At 40.6% G+C, this 27,731-nt stretch overlaps 3 protein-coding genes across 4 annotated transcripts in view; 2 read left to right on the top strand and 1 right to left on the bottom strand.

Moving 5' to 3' along the window:
- Positions 1-2,451: 2,451 nt before the first annotated feature.
- Positions 2,452-27,731, bottom strand: part of LOC109431812 (dual specificity mitogen-activated protein kinase kinase dSOR1) — a 38,648-nt gene continuing 13,368 nt past the window's right edge. For both annotated transcript variants that reach the window (XM_062855719.1, XM_029868055.2), the window contains exons 3-4: positions 3,597-3,929; positions 2,452-3,366 (exon numbers count right to left, since the gene is read on the bottom strand). In XM_062855719.1, coding sequence (XP_062711703.1) covers positions 3,253-3,366; positions 3,597-3,929 — 447 coding nt within the window. In that variant the 3' untranslated portion in view covers positions 2,452-3,252. The remainder of the gene's footprint in view (positions 3,367-3,596; positions 3,930-27,731) is intronic.
- Positions 15,108-17,140, top strand: LOC109426104 (leucine-rich repeat transmembrane neuronal protein 4). The gene is made up of 2 exons (XM_029877317.2): positions 15,108-15,263; positions 15,327-17,140. Exons 1-2 carry the CDS (start codon positions 15,235-15,237, stop codon positions 16,300-16,302), a joined length of 1,005 nt encoding a protein of 334 aa, XP_029733177.2. The 5' UTR covers positions 15,108-15,234; the 3' UTR covers positions 16,303-17,140.
- LOC109419301 (uncharacterized) lies at positions 23,528-26,500 on the top strand. Its single transcript, XM_062856810.1, has 2 exons — positions 23,528-24,466; positions 24,527-26,500. The coding sequence occupies exons 1-2, from the start codon at positions 24,447-24,449 to the stop codon at positions 25,506-25,508; spliced, it is 1,002 nt and encodes a 333-aa protein (XP_062712794.1). The 5' UTR covers positions 23,528-24,446; the 3' UTR covers positions 25,509-26,500.

The following is a 27,731-nucleotide window of genomic DNA, read 5'->3' on the forward strand; positions in this document are numbered from 1 at the left end:
AACGAAGGGACACAATCAAACCCCAGAAGAGGCGTGGTCTGGTCGAAAGCCGGATCTATCCAAGATACGCGTGTTCGGATCCAAGGTCATGGCCCACGTTCCAAAACAGCGGAGAAAGAAATGGGATGCCAAATCAAGAGAATCGATTTTCGTTGGATTTGAAGAGGACACGAGAGCGTACCGGCTGTATGATCCCGTTAAGAAGACCGTATTCAAGAGTCGTGACGTCATTTTCATTCGTGAACCAATGTATGAAGGTCAGAAGCAGGAACCGAGCATTTCGAACCAAACAAGGACTCGCCATTTCGTAAGTCTGGACTATTTGGCAGAAATTCCTGTTGCTACCTCGGACAATGTGCAGCCACCAAATGCTGAGGAAGGCGGACACCAGGTACCTAATGATGACATGATTCAAGTCGATTCTGATGATGAAGATTTGCAAGAATCAGAAGTTTCGCAGTATTTCTCGCAAACTGAAAGCAGTCATGAAGATAGTTCTGATGATTCTGGTGACGTGACTATAATGGCGCTCCCTCCACGAACAACTTCAAATCCACCGTTGCACCGGTGTTGAGGCGCAGTGGACGGGAGCGCGCATTCCCCGGCAAGTATAATGACTATTATTTACCGAACAAAGGTCTGTCGTCGTACCCTATATACAGTCATGCGAACCCGCAACCCGAGATCAATGAGGGACCCCATCCGAATCATGGTTTGAAAGCAGTACGGTGCATCAGAGATCCCCGAACTCCAACAGAAGCATTGAATAGCAACGATGCGCAGCTGTGGAGAGCTGCCATGGATGAGGAACACGAAGCATTACTGAGGAACTGCACGTGGGACCTAGTGAATCTACCAGCCGGAAAGAAAGCGATTGGATGCAAGTGGTTATTCAAGACCAAGGTAGACGAGAAGGGAAATGTCGTCCGATACAAAGCAAGGATCGTGGCACAAGGCTTTACGCAGAAGTACGGCGTGGATTACGATGAAGTTTTCGCGCCGGTTGCCAAGCAAGTTACCTTCCGTTCATTGTTGACGATTGCAAGCCAGAGGAAGATGTGCGTGAAGCATGTGGACGTGAAAACGGCGTATCTCAACGGAAAACTGGAGGAAACAATCTATATGCGACAACCCGAAGGATACGTTACTGGATCCGAGCGTAAAGTTTGTCGATTGAGGAGGAGTTTATACGGATTGAAGCAGTCCGCAAGAGTCTGGAACCGGACGGTTGATTCAGTTTTCAAGAAACTAGGATTCAAGCAATGCCGGACGGATCAATGTTTGTACAAGCGGAAGACTGCAGGAGGAGTAACAGAATTCATTCTCATTTACGTAGACGACATGATTATCGTTACAACAACTGAACAGGAGTTCGAGTCGATCTACAACCAACTGGAGAAGAATTTCGCCGTGACAAATCTCGGCGACGTACGAAGTTTCCTTGGGATCGAGGTCGAGAAGGATGACGACGGGTACAAGCTAAACCAACAAGCATACATCCGCAAGTTGACTGAGCGTTTCCATTTACAAGATGCGAAGCCCTCCAAGATCCCAATGGACCCATGCTATCTACAACAGAAGGAGGAGAAAGAGCCACTATCAAACAATTCGCAGTACCTCAGCCTTATCGGGGGTCTGCTGTATATAGCAGTGCAAACTAGACCGGATGTATCCCTAAGCGTTTCGTTACTGGCTCAGAAATCTAGTTCACCGAGTCAGCAAGACTGGAATGAAGCAAAGAAGGTTCTTCGATACTTATATGCCACTAGAGACCACAAGCTGAAGCTAGGAATGTCACGGGAGCAACTGTGCATGTACGTTGATGCTGACTACGCTGGCGATTGCAGGAACAGAAAGTCGAATTCTGGTTATTTGATCAAGTACGGTGGAGGTGTCATCGCTTGGGGCTCGAGAAAGCAGACAAGCGTAGCTTTGAGTTCAACTGAAGCGGAATTCATTTCCCTGGCAGAAGGTTGTCAAGAGCTGAGCTGGACGAAACGACTGTTGGAAGAAATCGCTGAAGAAGAAACAGGACCAATCATCGTATTTGAAGATAATCAAAGCTGCATAAAACTTGTAGAAGGTGACCGGATAGAACGAAGAAGCAAACATATTGATGTGCGGTATTTCTTTGTACGAGATTTGCAGCAGAAAGAAGTAATCAAACTGGAATATTGCCCAACCGAAACAATGCTGGCTGACATTCTCACAAAGCCACTTCAACGAGTACGTTTGGAGACATTGCGGAGGATGATCGGAATAGAACCAGATCCAATCGAGGAGGAGTGTTAGTAGTAGGCGCCTTGACCTGGATTTAATCATAGTAACCCTATATTACACATTGAAAAATAAATCTGTCATTCTATGTTCAACTCTCGAACCAACCGGTAGTTCTTTCTACGGCGGTAACTAAGAGAATTTCTTTCGTTTAGAAATCGAAAACAACGACAATCGAGTTTAAAATATTCTGTTTTTTTTTCAATACATTTGTCCTGCATGAATGTAAATGGCAAACGTGGTTCAATGTTTCAAATTTCGTCTGCAGCCGTCAGTGTTGCCAGCGACACGTTGTGTAGTAAGAATTCAATGCATATGTATGCTGGATGAGTATGATTCATCAATTTGGGATCGTCTTGCTTACACAGTGCAGTAATTATATATATGTAGAAGTGCTGAATAGTATGTGGATGCGTATCTGCAAATATTTACTAATCTCTTGAGATTTTCAATGCATTCCTTCCAGGGTCGTTTCTTCTACCAGTGGTGGTGTAAAGAGTGTTTAAGAATATTGGGAATGCATTACCTTTTGTTTTGTGTAGGTATTTTTCTAGTCTATCTCATCTCGATTAATTGTTCTTGCACATGGTTCACTAAATTCTGATACCCATTCGTATTATCTAGGTATCATGACAACTATGTATTTGTAAATGTACTTTATTATGTTGAATCATAGTTTTATTGCATTTGATGCATCTCGCTCCACTGTAAAACTCATACACTGAAGTATATGCATGCCACAGATTGAAATATTTAAAAAAAATCGTTACACTGTACACAATTAAAATAAAGCCTAATAATGCATCACTAGAACTTAAAAACTACAAACACGGAACGATGCCGGAATTCCGTGCACCTAACCTATACGCCGCTATGCGCCTAGAAAGCTACGCACAGTTAAGACCTTTTTTCACTAAACATTCATAGAGACGTTCATTTTTTTTCGATTTTCATGCTGCTCTCATTTAAAACTGCCTAATTCGGCGACGCGTTTCGCTTCGGCGTGGAGGGAAGCAAATCCATCGTCTTGCACACCCAGCCGGCAATGTCCACGTCCTCCTGTTCGATATTCTTGATCCAGTCGTGGTTCTGTACAGGGACGATTGAGGAAGAAGCGAAATAGAGGGGGAGATTTATAATGAATTCTGACCGATAAGAATCCAAAAAAGAAACTTTCAAATAAAAAAAAATCGATGGAAATTTTGATCTAGCTATAAATTGTTTGCGAACTTGCAAATAATTAATATTGAAACTTGTGAGAAAAAATAATCAAAATTCAACACAAACAATAAAATAAACATGTGTTCAGTGTTACTCACGATTAGCGTTTTGAGATCGGCCCGCTCTTCGGGGTTCTTCTTGAGGCATCGATCGACAAAGTCCTTAAACCGATCGCTGAACGAGTGGTGTTCCAGTTTCGGTGGTGGTTCGTTGACGATGTAGTCCAGCAGCTCGAAGATGGCCATCGGTTTGGGTTCGATTATGTTCTGCCCGGGCGAACTGTCATCGCCCTTGTCCTGGAAAATGTAGTCCAACATTTTGGCATCTGGCGGCGGAATCGGATACATTCCGATGGCCATCTCGACCAGCGACAGCCCGAGCGACCAAATGTCCGACTGGACCGAGTAGTGCGTACCCTGCAGGCGTTCCGGCTGGAAGGATGTTGGAAAGAATTGGAATGTAATCATCGTGCGATTGTAATATTTTTGACGTAGGTTTTTCTAGGAAGATCCTTAAAAATCCTAGCGAATCAGAAATGGCAAGATCCTTTTTCAAGAATTCATTACATTTATCTACACAACATGATAATTAGAATAACATAATCAACAATATGTGCTGGTAGTTCATCGATTGGTTTTCGGCGAGAAATAATTAAAAACTTATTTGCCAGACTGTCCGGACGTTTCGGTCGATTTTACTGGCCTTCGACCATCTTCTGCGGACTAATCTTCCAGCCGTCTCTTCACTATCAGACGGCCATATCTTTACATGAACTGGTAGTGATTTCGGATCTAGTCAGGCTTATTCTGCGCGGCGTGTGAGGTGAGACGGACGGTTTCGTATCAAGTAACGTGAGACGACTAACGTAATTCAAATGGAGCGAGTCGACTTTGGTCACCTCATTCGACTCGTCTCACCTCACACGCCGCGCAGAATAAGCCTAAGTATTCACAGCAGTTGTTGCTTTGAACCCACGATCTTATTCGCTTTAGATGACACACGACGGCAGATGATCTGGGATAGTACATTGTAGGCAGCATTCAAAATGGTGATCGCTTTCGCATTCCAAATAGTTGCCTTCCTTTTGAAGAATATAGAGGAATCCCCGGAAAGTTTCTACAGAAGTTTCTTGAGGAATCAATGAGGGACTCTTTAGAGAAATCACCTGGAGAATTCTCGGGGGGAAACCTCTGCGCAATTCCGGAAGGAATCCCTGGAGTAAATAATGAAAATTCCTATGTTTTTCTGGAGCAAATTTCTGGAAAACTCCTTTCCCATGGATAAATGGCTAGCGTAATCAAAGGAGAATTTTTTTGAGAACTAGCAAGAATTCATGGATGAATATCAGCAGAGATTCCTGAAGGTTTCCAGCGAGGAATTTCAGCATGAATTCCTCAAAGAATCCTTACAGGAATTCCTAGAAGAATCTCTACAGGAATTGAATTAAGAATCCTAGCAGAAATGCTTGGATGAATCCCCTGGAGGAATCCTAGCAAGAATTTCTGGGAAAGTTGTAACAGTTTTTTTTTTGGAGGAATCACACAAAGAATTCATAGAGCAATTTTCGAAAGAATCCGTGGAGCTCCTTGACGATATCTATTACGAAAAAATAATGAAGCACTACAAATGCATATTAAAATATAACATCTTGTTGTGGAGCACTACAAATGCGTAATAAAATAGGACATTACATATGGACATACACAACACAGAACAAAAATTTTCCCTGTTACCCTAGTGGATAACAGTTTCTGAACACAGGATGACGAGGTTTTCTAAATGTTGTTCGCCCATCAATCAATTCTGTGTCGTATTTTTTCTGGTAGGTTGCCTTTTGTTCGCAGCATTAAGTGCCCCACACAATGCATACGTTTGCGTGTGCGTGACAGTAGTTTGACACATTTCCCATGGGAAAACTGTCAAAAAAACGCAAACCTCGACGGAACGGACGCTATGTGTTCCAGGCTTTTAGTTGCTTTCATAGCTCGAGTTTTGTCTAGAAATGTTTAATCCGAAGGGGGCATGCTGATTCGAGATTCAATACAAGACCATTACATTTTGATGTCCCTGTTAGCGAGCGATTCCTTTATCTGGTAGTTGGTTTTTGCTCGAAATGACCTAAATGTAGGCTATGAAAATGAGACTGATAAGGTCTAATGATGCTCTACTACGCCAGAGCATTACAAATGTGCATTGGTGAACTTGGTGAAATATTAACAGGTGAAAATAGAACACGTAACACAAAAATAAAACTCGTAATATATCCTGATTCACTGATACCTTGTTGGCAACAAAGTAACTTTACTCCAACGCCGAGCGTATAGTAGAGCACTATTTTCGCCGGTCCTGGGCGATATTCTTCCAGTTTCCCCGAATGTGTAAGGGGCTGTTCATAAACCACGAAGACCAAAATTTGGCCATCTCAGACCCCCCCCCCTCCATCCTCGTAGACTTTTGTCCATACAAAAAAATTGAAATTTGTATGGACCGTAGACTTTGGCCAGAGCCCCCCCTCCCCCCAAAAAGTCTACGTGGTTTATGAACGGCCCCTAAGGATCGCAGATCTTCTTCAACCGCGTACAGCCAGCGTGTTCGCGGTCGCCCACGAAGTCGTCGACCTCTACCTGGTTCCCTGCTGAATATCGTTTTCGCTTTTCTTTCTTCCGACATTCGCACTACGTGTCCAGCTCACTGAAGTCTGCCGTATTTTATACGTTTTACAATATTCGCCGCATCTTTGTACACTTACTTGGTACAACTCGTGATTCATGCGTCTACGCCACACTCCATTTTCTTGTGTCCCACCGAGAATTGGTCGCAACACTTTGCGCTTAAAAACTCCGAAAGATTTTCGGTCCACCTCGTTTAAACGTCTACGCCTCATCGCCGTAGAGGGCAACCGAAAGAATCAGCGAATTTTGTTTGCGTTTGCGCAAGTTACGGGACCTAAACTGGTTACGAAATCCGTAAAAGGCCCTATTCACAGCTGCAATACGCCTTTACACTACACGGGAAACGTCATCGTCACATGTCACAAGTGTTCCAAGATAAACAAATTCTTCAACAACTTGAAACACATCCTCATCAATTACTGGCTCACTAACACAACTAGGCCTGCCTCTGTCTTCAACGGATATCATGTACTTCGTCTTGGTAGAGTAAATCATCACTGTATCACTCTCATCAGTGGAGCACAAGCTTCCTCCACTGCCCTTCACGATCGATGCCGATGAGATCAATATTGTCCGCAAAGCCGAGGAGCATGTGCGACCGTGTAATGATAGTGCCATTCCTCCTAATCGCTCCTTCGAGTGCAATGTTGAATAGCAAATTTGAAAGAGCATCACCCTGCTTCATCCATCCAAGGTCACAAACGAGGTAGATACTTCGTCTGCAATCCGAATAATTGATTTTGATCCATCCAGCGTTGCGCCTATCAGCCTAATTAGTTTCGTCGGAAAACCATGTTCTAACATTATCTGCCAAAGCTCATTTCTTTTCACAGAGTCGTACGCTGCTTTAAAATCAATGAAGAGATGGTGAGTTCGCAAGCTATAGGTATTCCCGATATTTATCTAGGATCATCCGCAGGTTAAACATTTGATCCGTCTTTGATTGGCCCTCACGAAAACCAGTCTGATATTCGCCGACGAATGACTCCTCAAGAGTTCTTAGTCTGTTGAACAGGACACGCGACAGTATCTTATATGCCGAATTTAAAAGGGTAATACCTCTGTAATTGGCCCACTCTAGTCTGTGCCCTTTCTTGTAGATTGGGAAAATGAGGCCATCCAACCAGCTGGCAGGCAATTCTTCATCCTCCCAAATCTTTACAATAATCTGGTGAATTGATGTAGCTACTCGCTTCCGTGCTTCCGTGAAATTCGACCGGGATCTTGTCCTTCCCAGCTCTTTAAAGGCTTTCTTAACCTCATCCAGTGTTGGTGGTACCACTGCTTGGCCGTCATCAATTATGGCAATCCTTTTTCTGGGTACTCCTTCCGCCTGGCTGCCACCATTGTTTTGTCTGACAGCAAATTTCCTTCCCGGTCGTTGCACATGGCGGACACTGGCGAAATCTTGTGCCGCGCACCATTGACAGTTGCATAAAACCACCGCATGTCGTTCCTGTCTATGCTTCCTGCGTTTCAGCAATTACACTCTCTTCGTGCTGGCTTTTTTACTGCGATGGATACGTTTCTCTGCTGCTCTTGCCACTATGTACCGCTACCTGTTGAGCCGGGTACCGGCCACTAGCATTCGTCTTCTGGCGGCAACCATTACATTGGCGTCGCTGAGCGGAACCTATCACCTCTTGCGCTGTTTTTTTTTCACTGCTTCATGGATAAACCTCCATAAACTGTTGACATCTCCAGATCCGTTGGTCATATTCATTCGTCCAACTCCTGATAGTCCTGTGCAGCAACCCCTTCGGCTGTGTTGGACTTTAAAACGCATCGTTCTGTAGTTTCTTGAACCCGCGACGCTGGATAATCGCGCCCGGATTTTTGCAGCTACAAGATAACGGACCGAGTCAATGTTCGGGCCTCTGTAGGACCTCACATCTATGTCCTCCGAAGAAATGTCGCCCGTCGACCAGCACGTGGTCTATCTTGGAGCTAGTGTCGGGTGTCACCTGGTGTATTTTCGGATATTTTTACGTGCGAAGTAGGTACTGCTGATTGTCATCCTTCTAGCAGCAATCAATGTCACAACTTGTGACTCACAAGGCGTAGACCATTATTATTGGTAACAAGGCTTTCCGTTCCAATTACAGGTCTAAAGAAACTTTCTCTGTTGATCTGTGCATTTGCATCTCCGATAACTATTTTGACATCTTGTTTTGGGCACTCTCCGTAGGCCTTATCAAGGCTCTCATAGAACTCATCCTTCATGACATTGGGTTTATCGTTCGTTGGCGCATAGATCAGGCTGTAGGCTGAGTGTACCAGTTATTGCCATAGTGGTTCCCTATTTGGCCATAGTGCTTATTTAAGATAATTCAAAATTTTGCATCATTTCAAGAGTTTTAATGACAAGATACATTTCAATCCTTGCTACTAAAACTTTCATAATAGATCAAAACTTGAAAACTTTCTAAATTTCGACTATGGCCAAATAGGGAACCACTATGGCGATAACTGGTACACTTACCCTAGTTGAATAATTTGCACCTTATCCTCAACACACAGATTCGGTCGCTTCCGCCGAATAACTCGCTTCATCTGTTTCGCGATTACTGTGAAGCCAACTCCACGTTCTGCCTTATCGCCGCCGCTGTAGTAGATCTGGTACTTGAATGAAGTGTTGGTGATGGGATCCACCGCTTGGAACTCGCGTTTTCCAGTTTTGGGCGGGCGTATCTCCTGGATAGCTGCCACATTAACGCCGACATTCTGCAGTTCACGCGCCAGGAGCCCAACACGTTCGGGTTCATTCAAAGTTCTCACGTTCCAAGATCCGACTTCTCAATCGTTGCCGGTCTGTTGCCGTTAAATCAATCCGTTTACTCTTACTTTTCTTGGTGTTTGAAGGTTTTCAGCAGTCTACTTTACCGGGGCCGCGCTGCCTACATATCTTGATATATGATGATCAATTTTTTTCACCAAATTCTCACGGTAGTTAAGGGGATAAGTTGAATTTCAATTTCGAAATATGTATCCATTAGCTCGTGCTTTAGTTTGATGCTAAAAAATCTCAAATCGGGGGATCGCACGGACCAAAAATGTAAGAAACAAGCGAAAAAGATTGGGCAGCCCTGGGTTAAACGCTTCGTTACGTTACGCGTTTTTTTTTTGTATCTGTATTAACAAGAACTTAATCACGATCGATATAACTTGTGATGAAAACAGAACAATAAATAGGCAGTCGGGTGCCTGAAACTTTTGCCAGTCTTGGTAAGGTGGTATGAACTACCAACCAAGCCGATCTGTTTAAAAGCACAGGTCGTACGGCAGAAGTTTCACGCATTCGATGTACAGTGGGATTCCGTTTTTGGCATGCTCCATTTTTGGCATGTTCCGTTTTTGGCACCCCCCGAATTTGGCAACAAAGGATTCCGTTTTTGGCAACATTTTTAAATCTAATAAAAATATAGCAAATATCGATAAATAATTCTTCTAATAGACAAATTGCATTATATTATAAGAAATAATAACACTTTTATGCTATTCCGGCATTCTAACAAAGGAATCGACCCATTTATATTTGCCACACATATCCTAAATACGTGATGTATGGGTCCATATATCATTTCATATTATGTCCAACTGTTATTTGTGTGCAGGGTGCACAAAACCGAGTAGATCTTTCTTCTTTGGCATAACGTCCCAACTAGGACAAAGCCTACTTCTCAGCAAGGATCGGTATATTCGCCTCACTCCATTCATATTCACTCTTCACCCCATCACCAGTGGGAAGCGATGGGCAAATTGTTTGACATGGATATTCGTTGCCGTTCGTCGCAGTTTGAATCGCACGCGAATGAATTAATGGCGAATGGTGAAGAATGCTGGTGAGTGATCGGAGCGGCTATTATCATAACTAGAAGAGAATTTTTGCATTTAGTGCATACATTTTTAGTGTATTGTTGTTGAAATGCTAGATTAGCAAAGAAAATAACAAACATTTTTTGGAAACATCAAAAATTCGTATGCACAAATATAACTCGTATCACTCACGAATCGCATCACCGTTCGATCGCTTGCGATGCGAATGTGAACGAATGAGTAATTTCCAAGTGTGGCTTCCCACCGTTCGCCGAAGTTTGCTGTCGTCGCTGACAAGCAAACACACAAACTAAAGCGACAACCGTTCGCTGCTGACTGTCTTCGAATGTGGAAGAAGATGAAAAGTGGAAATCAGGAACCCTGCTTCTCAGTGTTCTATGATCACAGATATTAATGTGTATATCGTGCGACAGACACGAAGATACTCTATGCCTAAGAAAGTTCAGGTAATTTCCTTTACAAAATGTTTCTGGACCGACCGGAAATTGAACCCGTCACCCTCAGAATGGCCATTGGCCATGGGGAATATCCACGACTTTTAAGCTGTGGTCTCGATGTTCAAAGTATGTTTTTGAAATTCACTTCCTCACACATTTGTAGTCAGTCATTTGTCCACTAGGCCTAGAACGTGAGCTGTTTGATGATATTTTTTCTTACACTCATAGCTTCGATTCTGCTTTCTTTTCTACTTTTGACGACGGTAGAACGATGAGCACGCACGGTGTTTTTGTTCATATTGTTGTCAATATTGGTTGTCAGTCCAGTAGACAGTGATGTAGTCCAGGGGCGTTATCGAAATATCCTTTCGTTAGAGCAGTTGCTTAGAATATAGACGATAGATTGAAAATTTTGGCTTATCTAAAAGTTGTTGGTGGCAGGGTTGGGAATTGAATCTCTGGCCATTTACTTACAACGCGAAAGTGTTGTCCTTGAGAGCACAGGGGTCCACTGGGGGTACTTTTGCTATAGAGAATTTGAAAAATTGCTTTGAGAGAATCATTTCATAATCTTTAAGGGTACGACCTCACTATTTGTCTAAAAGTGATAAATTTTAGCTTATTGTTTGGCTCTGTTAATATCTCCAGACATCTAGAAACATATAAAAAAAAAATATTTATTTCTCACAGAATTCATCAAGGAAATGTTCAAATAAGTACAAGATTAAAAAAATACAAGTTTCACCAGGATGTCCAAATGGTACATAGGCATACCTAAAAAACAGAAGTAGCTGAACAACAGTTTCTTTAGTTGAAGTTTTTAGCCCTAGGCTAGTTCATCTGCGGACCCACGCTTTACTTCCCTTCCCAAAGAAGAAGTCACATTTCGATCCCAGGTCCTTAGCGTGATAGTCAAGTGTTCTAACCATCACACTAGGTCCGCTCCACTTCTAGTTGAAGTTAGGTTAACCTTCCGTTACTCGCGCGGTTGGCCACCACCGTCAGCACCACGGTAATGCTAATAACAAAAAGCGAGATTATTTCAATGTGTTGTACAAAATACAGCAGCGCGATCACTCGAGGGTTAAATGCAGTTTATTCGATGCTTATTCGACCAAAATGTTTGTTGATTACTGGTCTCTGTGGACTTAGTGTTCGATGTTCTGTTATGAGTCGTTTAGTCTGTATGGCTCTTTTCGAGGATTCTATAGATTTTTATATGAATTTACACATGAATTTCGCTGCGAATGGGCATACATCTACAAGTTTCATTTTGCAGAAATATCTGCAGAAATTTTGCCAGAGCTTTTTCATAGGATGGGATTTTTCAGCAATTCCTGTTAAATTTCGTGAATATCATCCACATATTAAAAAAATGAAAATATGTTACAAAATAGATCAGAAATTTTGTTTAGAATTTCAAGAAAGTTGTTATTCCTTTAAGATATTTTATCATTGGGTTCAAAATGCCAAACTGACGTAATGTTTCAAAATATTGCTGAATGGGATGATGCATATGCGGACATACACCAATTAAACGTCTGCCATTTTTTTCTTTTTTGTTGTCCCATTTTGTAAAATATGGGATCGTGTGTAAACTGGGTGAATTTGTTCATGATTTTCAAGTTTGTATCTTTCAAGAATGATCCTATTTTTGCGATAACGTAAATGCTGCCTCTTTGCTTTACAACTTAATTTTGACACCTTCTAAGCAACATTACACGTCAAAATTTTCTATAGTGTAATATTGACTGTTCCAAAAAACACTACCTGTAAAGTCTCTGAGAAGCAGGTAACATCTAAAATCAACATAATCATAGATTTAATGCTTTTAGGGCGTTTTACGGTCCCTAATGCAATTATTAATTTCACAAAGGACATTTATGAAAAGAGTTCACATAGAATTTATACTATGTTTCAAAAAAGTAGCAAGTATTCTTAGTTACACGCATAAGAATATTTGTTTCTAGAGATCCATTTGTAGCAGTGTGATGAGGCTACAGACTGCTCTACGAAAATATGATCAAACTAATTATTCCGGGGTTAGATCGTTGTATAGTTCCATAACGGTAACTAGGCATGTTAAGTAATCATTTACAAACAGAGAAATGTAAAAAAATGTTGACGAAAAAAGATTCCGTTTTTAGCATGGTTCCGTTTTAGGCAACTGAAAATAAAAATTTTGTTGCCAAAATCGGAACCCCACTGTATTCGTTCAATACATGGCCTACTTGTCAGGTCCTTGAACAGGTAAAAAATGAGGTTACGAGACGCCACTGACTATCGTATCTATCATTTCATTATCCACTTTGATCTCTACTCCCTTACACTATGAGTAGAAAGAGACCGATGTAGCCATAATATGATGAAGTTATTAATAGAATACTTTTATTTTATTGATGCACAAGGGGGTCATAGGACCAAGTCTCCAATGCAAGTCCGAGAACTCGCATTGTCCATAATACACCTTAGAATTTGGGAGTAGGCATAGCAACCTCTTTAGCTCTGCGGCTTTTAAGTTTTGCGTGGCCTTAAGGATTGGGAAAGGTTGGAAATCGATGTGGTGTATTGAGCTGTAAGAGAATGTGTTGTTAGTTAAATGGTCAACGTAATTTACCTTTGGGTCGCTTGTTTGGGGTAAGCGTTTTGAACATACTGGTTTTGCTGAGTTGCTCTTTCCTATTTTCGTTCGATCGTAATGTTTTTTGTGGTAGGTAGTTATTTTGGTTATGTTCTTGAAATGCTGCTTCTTCCTCATCGCCATCTCCATTGAAATACGATAAGCCTATGTCATTTGCTGTCTGCGGTTTCTAGCAAATCGTCTTCGTAGTCCAACTTCACCATCTTCTGCTACAATTGCTTCGTCGCTTTCTTAAATTCGGCTCTGTCATTACCAATGTCCTTCCAATTTCAACGAACATTCGTCCATATCCACCTCTTGTCTACCGCTGGATTTCCACGTGAAATAAGGTCTTTCAACTTTTTTCCCGGGATTTTGTAGATTAGTGCTTTATGCATGCTTCCTTTCCTGACACTTCGGAGCACGTCTTAGACATGGCTGAGTACAAACAATGCTCATCTCCAGCGATATTTTTTTACCAGCATCGCACCACCGTCGTACTGCATTACTTCCATTTTTACTGCTATCCCTGCTTATTGCTATCACTCATGATACTCAGATACATGAAAATATAAAAGAAATATTAGTAGCGCTTTTGGTGATACTTTCACGACGGCCATTCAGAATGGTTCAACGGATGCAGATGCGAAGATCATCCCTGCTGACTAGCAGCGTTCATCAAACTCAGTTGAAGATGAAACTTAAAATATACGAACACGAAGAGCAACAAATAGACGAACGCGAATATTCTAAAAAAAAGAATGATCTTCCATCCGATCTTCAAGTGATCCTCACAAGCAACATCTTTCGTTCAGGCACTTTTGAATGTCCGTATGCAACTTGTTCTCACAAGAAATCTGCCTCGACCAAGTTGGCAGAACGCGCCCATACCCCTTTCTGAACCGAAGGGCAGGGTGATGAAGTTATTAATAGAATACGGTCGATAAATCAGAATATGATGTATTAATAAAATTTTTAGCCCTAGGCTGATTCATCTCGGGACCCACACTGTACTTCCCTTCCGAAGGAAGAACTCACATTTTGCGAGTTTGTCGGGAGTGGGATTCGATCCCAGGTCCTTGGCGTAATAGTCACGTGCTTTCATCATCACACCAGGTCGGCTCCGTAACACGTTTTTGTTGTAGCAATGAAACAGTAGAATGTGACAAATGGATATATGTTTTGTTAGTAATATTTGTAGTACATCAGAGATGCATTACAAGTATTGAAGCAGAAAGGCCTACTATGCCACTACTGGAGGGATATATTAATTCAAAACTTGATAACTATAGAACGGGACATCTCTATACATCTACATTACGGGGAGTATCCGTGTGTAGCACATTCGTTCGTATTGAATGCTTGCAGTCAGACATTCATTGCTTTTCGATGCATTTAGAAGAATGCAAACTCTGATTATATACCACTTTTTCCGATATCACAATGACTCATTGTTCTACATATCATAAACGAATTTTAATTGAATAGCCTGTGGACATCGCTTGAGCTGTCGTCGTTCGTTTACAAGGAATAAAGACGATGACGTAAAAGTTGGTCGACTATTATGATGTCGTGAAACCCTTTGTCAGTGACGAAAACGCAAGTTGTCAACGTTGTTCTTCCGGATGAAGAAATTTTTAAGTTTGTTTGCGCATCAACGATGAAGTCCTGGATAACGTGCGAATTTCACCCCATACAAAAACGAACTTAGTTGGTAGAGAATTGATTGAGTTACAGCGTAAAATGCCCAAAATAGGCCCATCTGTCCAAATCTGCCGCAATTCTGCAAAGTGACGTAAGCGCCATTCAAAATTTCGATATTTTTTGGTATATTATACATAATATCTGGTGTAAAAATGACACTGTGGAATTCCTGCTGCATTAGAATGCAAGATCTAGTCATAATCTATCACTGTGGAAAGAAACTTAAAGGATGAGCAAGAGTTGTATGCATAATAACCAAAAAATGAGCGAACACTATCAATGTCGCTTACGTCACTTTGCAGAATTGCGGCAGAAATGGCCCCGTACCCTACTCTAGTCGGGTAGTATATGGCTTGCACCGAGATGTACGGCATTCACGTCATAAAACATAAACGCAGTCTTATCTCGCTTCAGTATGTAAACCCAATCGAATACGAGTCGCCTTTTAGAGAGCTTCTAGATCGAGATGAAGCGAGGGTGGTCAACATTAACTTGGTGAGTTGTTCAATTCTGTAATCACAAAAATACAGCACTAATCAGAAAACAATACTTCATTAGTTTCTTCCTTCAGATTCTAACTGCAATTGCAGTTCAATATGAGTGTCTTCCGTATCCAGTAGACTCCGTGTGCAGAATTGAACGCATTTCCTACCAATCTGGCGATCAAATCTCGTTCCCTACGGGCTACCAGCAATACCACATCAAAGTGTCGAGGTCCTTGAAAGCACGCAGTTCCAAAGTGACCGTATTCAATGACAAACTCTACGAAGCCATGCACAAACCAACGAGCATTGAAATGACCAACACGGAAATGGATGAACTAATGTTGCCTGCCGAACTGCTTGTGGGAGATTTTAGCGACAATAACCTCGCTTCTGTGGATGCATTACAAGAAGAGACATACCAAATTACATATCTGGATGTATCGTTCAATAGGTTACACCACATGGACTTTGTCGGTCGTTTGGTAAACTTGGAAATACTGCATTTGGAGAGGAACGCTATAGGACATGTCCCCGGTTCCCAGCTGAGTCTGCTCACTAAACTCAAATATTTGTATCTTCAGTTTAATTCCATTACATGGATTCCTTGGTCAGACATACCTCGCAGCATGATTCACTTGGATTGCTATCTAAATTCTGTCACTGATGCAAACTTTACCGACATCGATCTCCCGTTCCTGGAATACTTGAACCTTCAGTACAACGAGCTCTCGGCGATAAACGTAACAGAGTTGCTACGGACCGCTCCCAACCTCAAGGAAGTGCATCTTTACAACAACCAAATAGACAGAATCCAGTTGAGGAAGATTATGACTGAGCTAACTTCGAACAATATAAGTTTTGTGGACCTACACAACTGGTGTACTGCGGACGAGGAATTCAACTGGGATTTCGACACATGCATCCAGCGGCAAGAGGAATCATTGGTGAAAATCCCTATTCGTCAAATTTTGCTTTCAATCACAGCTGTCGGATCGGCAGCGCTATTTGTGTATATTCTAGTGTTGGTTTATAGGCATATGCAACGTTGACGGTTGAAGTTAAGTAGAGCAGCAGCTCAGAGAAATCATCGAATAGGCGCGGTGCTTATCAATATTTAAGATGCAATACAAATCAATAAGCTGCCCGACTTGTACATGTTACACATGCTTTCGATACATGCCTGATTCTTTTGTCGACCAAGCTTGCATTCATCTCCGACTGACTCTAGAATCTGTTTTCATCATTCATGTAGCTGTAGAAGCGGTAACTGGGATCTTCGATTAGGCTTGTTGTTAAGGCTATGGATCGCCAATCCGGAGACGGCGGGTTCGATTCCCGTTCCAGTTGGGAAAATTTTCTTGATTCTCTGGACATAGTATATCATTGTGCTGCCTCACAATATACAAATTCATACAATGGCAGGCAAAGGAAGCCCAAAGAGCACTAAGTTGAAGCGAAGCAGGCCAAATCCCAGTGGGGACGTAGAGCCATAAAGAAGAGAAGAAGAAGCGTTAACTATTCTCTTTTGTGTTATAAATAATCATATTGTGTCATGCTGGTCCGTCTTATCACCACTCTCAAGTTCCAATTTATTTATTTCGTTTTAAGACGCAGAGGCTTCAAGCAGTGCAGCAAAATGCTACTAAAGATTGTTTGGTAAGATTTGTTGGACTTGTTCGAACATCGTAAGGCTGAACTAAACGACTCCTTCTTAGGTTTCAGCTACTAGCTATCACACTTGCTTCGACCTACGACCACCAGTGTTTACCGTATCCAATCGATTCCGTGTGCATACTTGACTACATATTCTATCGCCCTGGTGATGTGGTCACTTTTCCGACAGGCTACCAAGAGTATCACATCCAACAACCGCGATCCTTGAAGGAATCCGGCTCAAAAGTGACCATTCTCGATGAAGCACTCTATGAAGCGATGCATCAACCGTCCAGAGTTGAAATGGAAATAGTTCAAATGAAAGGCCTGACATTGCCTCCAACACTACTCTTGGGGAATTTCGCCAACAATCAAGTGCGTTCAGTGAGTGTATCCAGTGGAAAGTACTATCGAATCACCTATCTTGATTTGGAATCCAACAGCCTGACTGATATCGGCTTTGTAAGCAGTTTGGTAAACTTGGAAATGCTACATCTGGGGTCGAATAATATTCGTAGTATTCCAGGTTCCGCACTGCGCCCATTGACAAAGCTCAGTTACCTTTACCTCTCGGGCAACCATTTTACAACGATTCCTTGGAAAGATTTGCCCTGCAGCTTGATTCATCTGGATAGCTACCTAGGAGTGGTGGAAACTGTCGATTTCACCAATGTTAATCTACCGTCGTTGGAATATTTAAATTTGCGACACAACGACTTCTCTGCGATCAATGTAACGGCCTTGGTGCAGGCTGCTCCTAATCTGAAGGATGTCTATCTTTACAACGCTAAAATCGACGAATTCCGATTGAATATAAAAGTTGAATTAACAGCGAAGAACATTACCTTCGTGGAAGTATATGAGGATTATTCGTCGTGTTTTTACGGTGATGACGGACATGAATTTGTGGATGGAAAATGCGTCCTGTTAGCCCATCTTCCAGTTGGCACCGGTAAGGCTGTGGCCCTTTCGTTAGTAGTCCTCGGAGCTAGGATAGGATGTGACACCTGCAACTTCTCTGTCTAATTTCACAGCTTGCTGTCTTGTTTTTCCGCGTTGCTAAGATTATTGGTCCCCAAATTGGTCTCTTTTGGGCTGACTAGTTGTCGTATCCTATCCTAGCCTCGGAGTAGCTACGCTGATTGTTTACCTCGCATACCTTGTCTTCAGGCATATGAATCGATGATAAGGGATTATAGCTGTGCGGAAAATGCACTAATAATTCCCATACTGTTTATTAGCATCTTGTGAAATAAAATCGAAATGACGAACTAAATCGTATGAAGCGATGAATGAGAAATAAAATTAATAATGCCATCAGCTCTCAGAGAGTATACTTAGCCGGAACGAGCGGGCATTCATCAATATCATGCTGAGAATGCTGGGTTCGAACCTGGTCGGTGCAAGATCATTTTGAAATGTAAACATTATTCAATTCCTCTAGAACATGCATGGAGACACGAGTTGCATAATTGAAAATAATTGTATAAGGTTCATAATGCAACTCATTTGAGTTGCATTATGAACATTATACAACTCAAATGAGTTGCATTATGAAAAAAATAATTGCATAAAATTTTTCATGCCACAATAACTATTTTGGTCGTTTCTACGATAAATAAGCTTTCATTTGACGTATTCACTTATAGCGTGTGTTGCAATGCATGAGCACCGATAATGTGCTTTCTCTGGGGGGAAATACTTTAAATCACAGTGACTTTTCAATTGCTTATTTGCATGACAAAAACGCTTTTTTCAATGTTCCTAAAGTTTCTGTTATTAGATTATATTACGGAAAGCCGTTTAAAATCTTTTTCGGGTTAATATTTGCCCAAAAAGTACGTCATTTCAAAGAATTTCAAAATATGTAGTTCAAATTAAGATTACATTTTGAGTTCAAATTTTGATTTCTTACCCTAACCGTCATAAGTATAGACTCACAAAAAGTATTGCAACAATATTGCATTACTTCGACTAAGCCTCGATACCTCCAAAACCTTAGGACTTACAAAGATGCTGTCTTCAGCAAAGTTATTCAGAAGCCTTTATGCGCGCTATAATGGGCTACAACTTTTGTTTGGCAAGGGATATTTTTTTATGTTTGCTCCAATCGTTATTAAATTTGGAATGTGTCTAGTCTAGTCTAGTCTACTTTCAGATTAGGGTAATTGTTCCCTTCGTTGTGGTAGTACCTAATGTTGCGGTAGTGGCAATTGTGCACTTTTTCGACTGAAATGTTACCAAAAGGCATTTTTAATAGATGTATTATGCTTAAATTATGAGATTGCACCATTTGTGTGCTTAAGATTTGCCCAAAAACCTATTTTAAAAACATATTTTTCTTAATTTTTTTGCTGCTGTGTTCCTATTGTTGCGGTATCCCATATGATTTCAATGCGATACCGCAACAATAGGAACCAAAATTAAATTTTACCTCCATAATAGGAACAGTGTGCCTAATGTTGTGGTAAGCGATTTATGATCGAAAACAGAGAGAAACGATAGTTTTTATATTTTTCCAAGCAAATTTGGATATAAAACTACCAACTAACGTTTTGCAACCCTTTATTAGATGGTACGATCATTGTTTTTAAAATGAATTTACCTTAATACCACAACGATGGGCACACTTACCCTATACAATTAACCCTTTGAAGCCGGAATTTTCCAAGCGTTATTATAGATTTTTTTTCAACGTATTTGTTAGTTTTGGTACTCAATAGCATAAAAAGGGTAGGATATGATGCAAAATATATTTTCTGGATAACCTAGGTCATCTAAACTGTGCTTGAATTTAGATCCTAAAGTCTACGGGTGTAACAGTCATGTCCAATAAGTATTCTGAAAGTTCAATAGACAGTATCAGATAAGTCGGGATATCCTAGGTCATCCAAAGCATAGTCTATTATGTCCAGTAAATCTTCTGAATGTTCAATGGACATCGTCAGATCAACTGGGGTCATCCAAACTATCATGATATTCAAAATCTAGCATCTACACTAGCAATTGAAGTTTCTGTTGTGGCTGTATAGAGATATGTTGTATAATCTACTATACTTACTGAAGCTCACAGAATACAATCAGAGACTATGATATAACATCGGGATATTTAGAATCGTACACACTGCCCTACAATATATTACATGGAGTGTACAGCCGGAATAATATGTTTTTTGATGTTTTGAGTTACACAACGTTACCAATCGTTATGATTGTATCTATTTCATTTATTTAGCGTTGATTACAAATATAATTAAACTGAATCAGCAAGAACTTTATTATAGAACAGTTTGGATGACCCTGAATGTCCCGAAGGTTTATAATAGACAAGTAGACTTCAGATTGCTCCAGCGGTTGATTATGCAACGACACTCAGTATAACAGATATGCCTGTTGTTACGAGTGTAGATCTGAAGTTCTAAACTCCAAGGTAGTTTGGCTGACCTGGAATATTCCTGCAGTGTTTTTTTAATGACATTTGAGATTTCAATAGCTTCACGGATTCCAGCAGATTATGCAAAGCTATTATTTATGATGAAAACACATAAGGTTATTCTTGTAGAATGGAAGGACTTTATTATAGAACAGATTGGACGACCCTGAATGTCCCTAAGGTTTATAATAGACAAGCAAACTTTAGATTGCTCCAGAAACTGCGGTTGATTATGCAACGTTACTCAATATGTTTGATATGGCTGTTGTTATGCGCGTAGATCTGAAGTTCTGAACTCCAAGGTAGTTTGGCTGACCTGGAATATCCCTATTATGTCTATAAATGACATTGTAGATGCCGAAAGCTTCACGGATCCCAGTAGATAATGCAATGCTATTATGTATGATGAAAACACCTAGAAAATCCCAGAATATAAAACACCTTTGGGGGCATCCATTTGGTACGTCACGCAAAATTTGGGAATTTTTGACCCCCCTCCCTCCCCCTTCGTACGGATTTTTCGTATACTTAATACATTGCTTGTCACACTTTCCGAAGCCCCCCCTCCCCCCTATAGGCGTGACGTACTTTATGGATGCCCCCTTTTGAAATTCTCGACGAAGGTTAAATGAATACATATGAACGTAACTCATATCCAAATTCAGCTTTTAGAACAACTGGTATGTCAATTATTTCGTTTTTCCAAATTTCATGGTGTTCAGGATGTTCTAGGTTGTCAATAAAGTCTCAAATACAAATATTCCCAGTTTTCCTTAATAGAGGACTCAATTTGCAACAACTTTGCCGAACACAGTATTCTGTATTATTGTATGAGTAAATATGGACGAGAACAGCTTTCCCGGGAAGCTGACTAGACTGATAAGAGCAACGATGGACGGTGTGCAGAACAGCGTAAGGATTTCGGGTGAACTATCCAGTTCATTTGAATCTCGACGGGGACTACAAGGTGATGGACTTTCCTGCCTACTATTCAACATCGCCCTGGAAGGTGTTATGCGACGAGCCGAGCTCAACAGCCGGGGTACGATCTTCACGAAATCCAGCCAATTTGTCTGTTTTGCGGATGACATGGATATTATTGCTAGAACATTTGGAACGGTCGCAGAACAGTACACCCGCCTGAAACGTGAAGCAGCAAAGGTCGGACTGGTGGTGAATGCGGCTAAGACAAAGTACATGCTGGTAGGTGGGACTGAGCGAGACAGGACAAGCCTTGGCAGCAATGTTACGATAGACGGGGATACTTTCGAGGTGGTAGAAGAATTCGTCTACCTCGGTTCCTTGCTAACGGCTGACAATAACGTGAGCCGTGAAATACGAAGGCGCATCATCAGTGGAAGTCGTGCCTACTATGGGCTCCAGAAGAAACTGCGGTCAAAAAAGATTCACCCCCGCACCAAATGTACCATGTACAAGACGTTAATAAGACCGGTGGTTCTCTACGGACACGAGACATGGACGATGCTCGAGGAGGACCTGCAAGCACTCGGAGTTTTCGAGCGACGGGTGCTAAGGACGATCTTCGGCGGCGTGCAGGAGAACGGTGTGTGGCGGAGAAGGATGAACCACGAGCTCGCTGCACTTTACGGCGAACCCAGCATCCAGAAGGTGGCCAAAGCCGGAAGGATACGGTGGGCAGGGCATGTTGCAAGAATGCCGGACAACAACCCTGCAAAGTTGGTGTTTGCTAACCATCCGGTTGGTACAAGAAGGCGTGGAGCGCAGAGAGCACGATGGGCGGACCAGGTGGAGCGTGATCTGACGAGTGTTGGGCGTGACCGACGTTGGAGAGCTGCAGCTGCAAATCGAGTATTATGGCGGCAAATTGTTGATTCAGTATTATCATGAATTTGATGTTAACTAAATAAATGTATGGGTAAATTTATACAGCCGTTCCAATGTTGGGGTTATATATGACCCCTCCGGCTCCAAAGGGTTAAATCTACAATACAAGGAATGTAGCCCCTTAAAATTGAACGGTCTGCATTGATGGTCCTTTCTAAGTAGGAAGCATCTGAAGAACTCGTCCTACCACGCCTTTAACTCTTCACGCCTTGCAATAAAAAATACGAAATGCCTGACAATGCTTGAATGCATGGTGTTTGGTCACATCAGAAACAGCAATTTTAGACTGTTTCTGAATTATAAATACACTAACGATTGACTGCCTTTTCAATTTGAGCACAATATCCATTTCCCAACTCCGTTTAGCAAACACCTTTTTATGTTAGTGTGCTTTAAGCTGCAAATAATGTTTATTTTAGTTTTAGATTTTTACAGTAGAAGTTCAATTCAACTTACAAATTTGGTTTTTTTTATCTGGAAGTGGAATAGGATTAGCGCAGCCTTCCAATAGGATAAACGTAGGCCTGAGAACACAATATCATTAGCTACAATTCACTTCTACTTTATTCGTACTTACAATAGTAATAGTTCAACGAATGAAACTGAATATCGCAAAGTAGTTTAGGATTAGGTTTTTGAAACTGTAAATAGCTGTAAATATAACTTTAGTATAACTATAATAATTAAGAGATAAATCAATTATTTCACCGTAGAATAGTTGGATATAGCATAGCACAACTGGTATTCACTTTGGGTTTTCTTGTTCTATCATCTTTCTAGCTAGTCATCTCCGGTGACGTTTTGTCGAATCTCACGTCAGAGTTGACAATAGAACCAACGTAGACAGTGTTGCCGTGGGACAGGATTTTGTCGCAACAATCCAAAAAAAGTTTCTTCTAGCTCTCAAAGTAAACATTTTAAAGACGCAAATAATACCAACCTTGTTGATGTTTCTTGTAAAAGTTATGAAATAGGGATCTGTAAAATAAATGATTAAATTTTGAAGTTGCAAAAAGTGGTCAAAAAATGTAGCATAATAGAAAATAAAATATTCTCACAAATAAAACATTAAATTTCCAAAAACAATGAAGTTACTGCATTGATAAGAAAAGATATGTCGAATGGTCAAAGGAATTTTCACAACAAACGTTAAGCAAACGAATGTCTTATTTGCTGCTTATTGCATTCGTGCCATCTGAAGGATCGAATGAGCTGAAAAAATAAACTAGTTTAAGGACAGACTTGTTAGAATCCCAAAATGGCCGACTTTGGCACCTACTCACGATTTTGAGCGCACAAATCTCTTCGTAAAAAAAAATCAGCGCTATTGTTCTTCTTATTTTAAGCTTATTATAAGTGAGCAAGAATAGAATAATAAAATGCACTGTTGTTTGAAGCTTACTTCTTGAGATTTGTGCGTCTGAAGTTCTGATGGCACTGTTGAAGCGGGATTTCAAGACGTTTGTGCTTAAATGAAATGTGCTCAAAAAAGCTAAGACACTGTGTGGTCGTTCCTATGTTCGGTAGAAAACCTTAAAAAATAAGAAACTTGATGTCATAAAAAATGTTGCGCAAATGCCTTTATCGATTTTTCCCAGGTTTTTATGAAGGCATTTCTTGGCCAACTTGTTGAGAAAGCGAATATGATAAACAGTTAGATAAAATTTGGTATTTAATGATAACTAATGTTTAAGGTGAAATGGGAACGCGTCCAGGAGCATTTTTGACTGGCGATTTTGAGAGCACCGTTCTCGTCAACCAACAAAAGCTCGAAAACGAAAATGCTACTCAATGTTTATCACGAGTGAGCAAGGATACTCATTGCTTTTTCTGCTCTATTTGTTGCTTGGATGACGAGATCCGTGCTTTCGGTATTTGCAAGCCAGCCATTGTGACGGCCATCTTTGGATTCGCTCATATATGTAGTTAAATCATTAAAAAACACCTCTGTGCAAAAGCAAATTTGGAGAATGAAGTTGATTGTTAGAGAACTCGGCTATTCTTCAAAATATCATGAAAATTGAAAGAAATTACAAAAATGTGGATCATAATATGCTGTACTTTGAAAGAAGTTGGTAGAAATCATCAGAACAGTTCATTTTATTAAATAAACGAAGTGTATTTATAATTTGTGAAACAGTCTATATGTCGTGACCTTTCCCCTTATCAGCACTGACAAGCTCCAATTTATTCATTCATATTCAAGCTACAGCGACGTACGGGAAGCAACGGAACAGTATAATGCTGGGAAAACTTATTTGGTAAGATTTTGTGTTCAATATTCGACTATCGTAAAAACTGATCAATGATCCTCCATTTAGGTTCCAACTGCTGTTCGCAATCACATTAGCCTCAGCCTCGCACTACCAGTGCCTTCCATATCCGATTGATTCCGTGTGCATACTTGAGCACATTTCCTATCATAGCGGTGATCTGGTCACTTTCCCCACAGGCTATAAGCAGTATCATATTAGACATCCACGTTCCAGAAAAGAATACTACTCCAATGTGACAATTTTCGATGAAACTCTCTACGAATCGATGCATCGTCCATTGAGGATTGAAATGGAAAGAGTTTTTCTGACTGAATTGACATTGCCTGCGGAACTGATGATGGGAAATTTCGCAGCAAATCAAGTGCGTTCGGTGAATGTATCTAGGAAGATGAATTACCAAATCACCTACCTCGATTTGGCACAAAACAGTCTGACCAATATCGACTTTGTGAGCAGTCTTGTAAACTTGGAAATTCTGCATTTAGAATATAATAGAATAGGAATCATTCCAGGTTCCACCCTGAGTCCACTGACGAAGCTTAAATACCTGTATCTCATACGTAACTCTTTCGCAGTAATTTCCTGGAACAGTTTGCCAGCCAGCTTAATCCACTTGGACTATTCTTTTTGCATTGCTGAAACGATTGAATTCACCAACGTAAGTCTTCCGTCATTAGAATATCTTAACATCCAGTTCAACAGCTTTTCTACGATCAATGTAACGGCCCTATTACGGGCAGCTCCTAGCCTAAAACTTGTCTATTTGTACAACAGCAACATCAATCAGTCACGAATGCATGAAATTAAAGCCGAGCTAGCGGCGAACAATGTTACCTTTGTCGAAAATTACGAACGCGAGTATTGCTATTACCAAGAAGATTATAAGTATGAGGACGGGAAATGCATTCAAGTTTACAATGTTCCCATAAGTATTAGGAAAGCTGTGCTGCTTACTTCGGTAGTCATCGTAGTTGCGGTGCTGCTTATGTATCTTACTTGGCTAGTTTTCAGACACATGAACCGTTGAATAGTCGTTAGTGCTTGTCAACAATAATAAAATGTAATGAAAAATACAAATTGGCATACAGGGGATACTCAAAATAACTGGGACAGGTAAAATTATCACTTTTCAAAAAATGTTCAACTAGGTAGCTGTAACTTTTCGAAAAGGGCATCAAATATTCACGAATTTTTACTGTAAGTTCATCAACTAGTTGTGTATCAGTGGTCAAAATTGGGAAAAGATCGGGCCATTCTACACGAAGTTATATGTAAAGGTTCTAGTAAAAGGTATAATTATTCGATAGCCAACTTTGAGCTGTTATATCTCCGGATTCAATGAGCCGAATGCAATGAAATTTTGATCATTTATGACTTACATAATGAGCTATTAAAAACTTTTGACTAAACTTAAAGTACTTTACACGAAAGAAAATTATAACGATTAGATTATTTTTCTAATATAACACCAGTTTATCCAAAACTTCGTTTCAAAAATTCGAGATAGTAATTATAGTTCATTTAATTCCCTCTAATTGACTTGAATATATTTATGTTTCAAAGGAATGCAACCAAATGGCCGGCATTGAATTGAAAAGGTAATGGGATGCATATGGAAAATTAATAAATTTACTAAAAAACATAAAATAAATTAAATCGCTTTTACTTTTTTTCTTATTTTTAATTTCAAATAAAGTCAATTGTTTTTCAAAGTTCATTATATTAGTCATAAATGATCAAAATTTCATTGCATTCGGTTCAATGAATCCGGTTCATTAAATCCGGAGATATAACAGCTCAAAGTTGGCTATCGGATAATAATACCTTTTTCTAAATTCTTCATAACTTCGTGTAGAATGGCTCGATCTTTTCCAAACTCCCTAAGCATATTTATACCTAGGGGGCGTCCATAAATAACGTAGCTTTTTCAATGCGATTTTTGATACCCTCCTCCCTCCTCGTAGCATTTCGTCACAAATTCAGGTACCCCCCTCTATAAATGACGTAGCTTGTTAAACACCCCCCCCCCCCCTAAACAAAATTTTCATGTAAAAAAAACTCGAACTTAGTTCTGATTTCAATTTTAACTATTATGAAAAAAAAAACAATAGCAAGAAAACATTGCCGACTGCCAGGTTCACGCCAGTGGACCAGTGGAGATTATCACCAAAGCTATTGACTCAATAAACCGCCCATCGTTCTGCTTGATGCCGAAGAACCAGATATTGATGTTCCCAATATACCATAGAAGCTCTTCCGGAGATATTAGTTTGCTCACTAATAAATCTATTAAGATTATCAAATTGGTTTCATTTGAATAACATTCACCACGACGTTCGATGGACCCTGCAGGAGTTTCTTCTAAAATTTTTACAGCAGTTCATTTTGGAATTCCTCGAGAAGTTCCATTTTTGAAAATGTCTCCCTTTTTAATTCCTCCAGCATTTCCTTCTGGGAATTCTCCGTGAATTTTCTTTGGGATTCCATTAGAGAATTCCTCCTTATTGTATTCCTTCAGGATATCTCCTTCAAAGATCCCTTCAATAGTTAATTCCGGAGTTCCTTCTTAGATTCTCCCAAAAGCTCCTTCTGAGATTTCTCCAGGAGTTTTTTTCTTGTAAGATTTTTCTAAAAGATTATCCATGGTTTCCTTCAGGAGTTTTTTCAAGGTTTTCATCTCCTCTCTTCCACCAGCAGTTTATTTGGACATCTTTACAGGGACAATAACCGGAATGTCTTTTGAGACTCCATCAGAACTTCTTTCTGTGTCTCCTAAAAAAGATTCTTTGGGAATTCCTCCAGGAGTTCCTACTTGGTTTCCTTCAGGAATTCACTCAGATATTCATTCCAAGACCTCGGCAGGTACCCCTCCGGCATTCTTTCAAAACCCTTTCAGGAGTCGCTTCTGGGATTCCTCCAGGTGTTCTTTTTTGGATTCCGACAAGAATTATTTCCTGGATTCTTCTGGGATTCCTCGAGGACTTCCTTCTATGATTTATCCAGGATGTTTTTTTTTTCTGGACTCCTCCAGTAACTTTTCCGGCATCCCTCTTTTCACTTCATCCAGGATTCCTCCAGGATATCTTAGAATTCTGCGAGGAATCCCTTTACGGATTCCTCCCATAGTTGCTTCTGGAATTCCTCCAGGATTTTCTTTCTTATGTCGTTTTCGTTTTTGTGGCGGTGCTACACCGCTTCGTGCTACACTTTTCACTACAAAAACGAACATTTTCGGTGCAGTTGCATTGGT

This window comes from Aedes albopictus, chromosome 3 (genome assembly GCF_035046485.1).
Source record: "Aedes albopictus strain Foshan chromosome 3, AalbF5, whole genome shotgun sequence".
Lineage (NCBI taxonomy): Eukaryota > Metazoa > Arthropoda > Insecta > Diptera > Culicidae > Aedes > Aedes albopictus.

Coding starts and splice junctions, on each gene's coding strand:
- LOC109426104 (XM_029877317.2), top strand. CDS start 15,235: ATGAAGCGAGGGTGGTCAACATTAACTTG. Junction 15,264..15,326: donor GGGTGGTCAACATTAACTTG/GTGAGTTGTTCA, acceptor ATACTTCATTAG/TTTCTTCCTTCAGATTCTAA.
- LOC109419301 (XM_062856810.1), top strand. CDS start 24,447: ATGCTGGGAAAACTTATTTG. Junction 24,467..24,526: donor ATGCTGGGAAAACTTATTTG/GTAAGATTTTGT, acceptor TCCTCCATTTAG/GTTCCAACTGCTGTTCGCAA.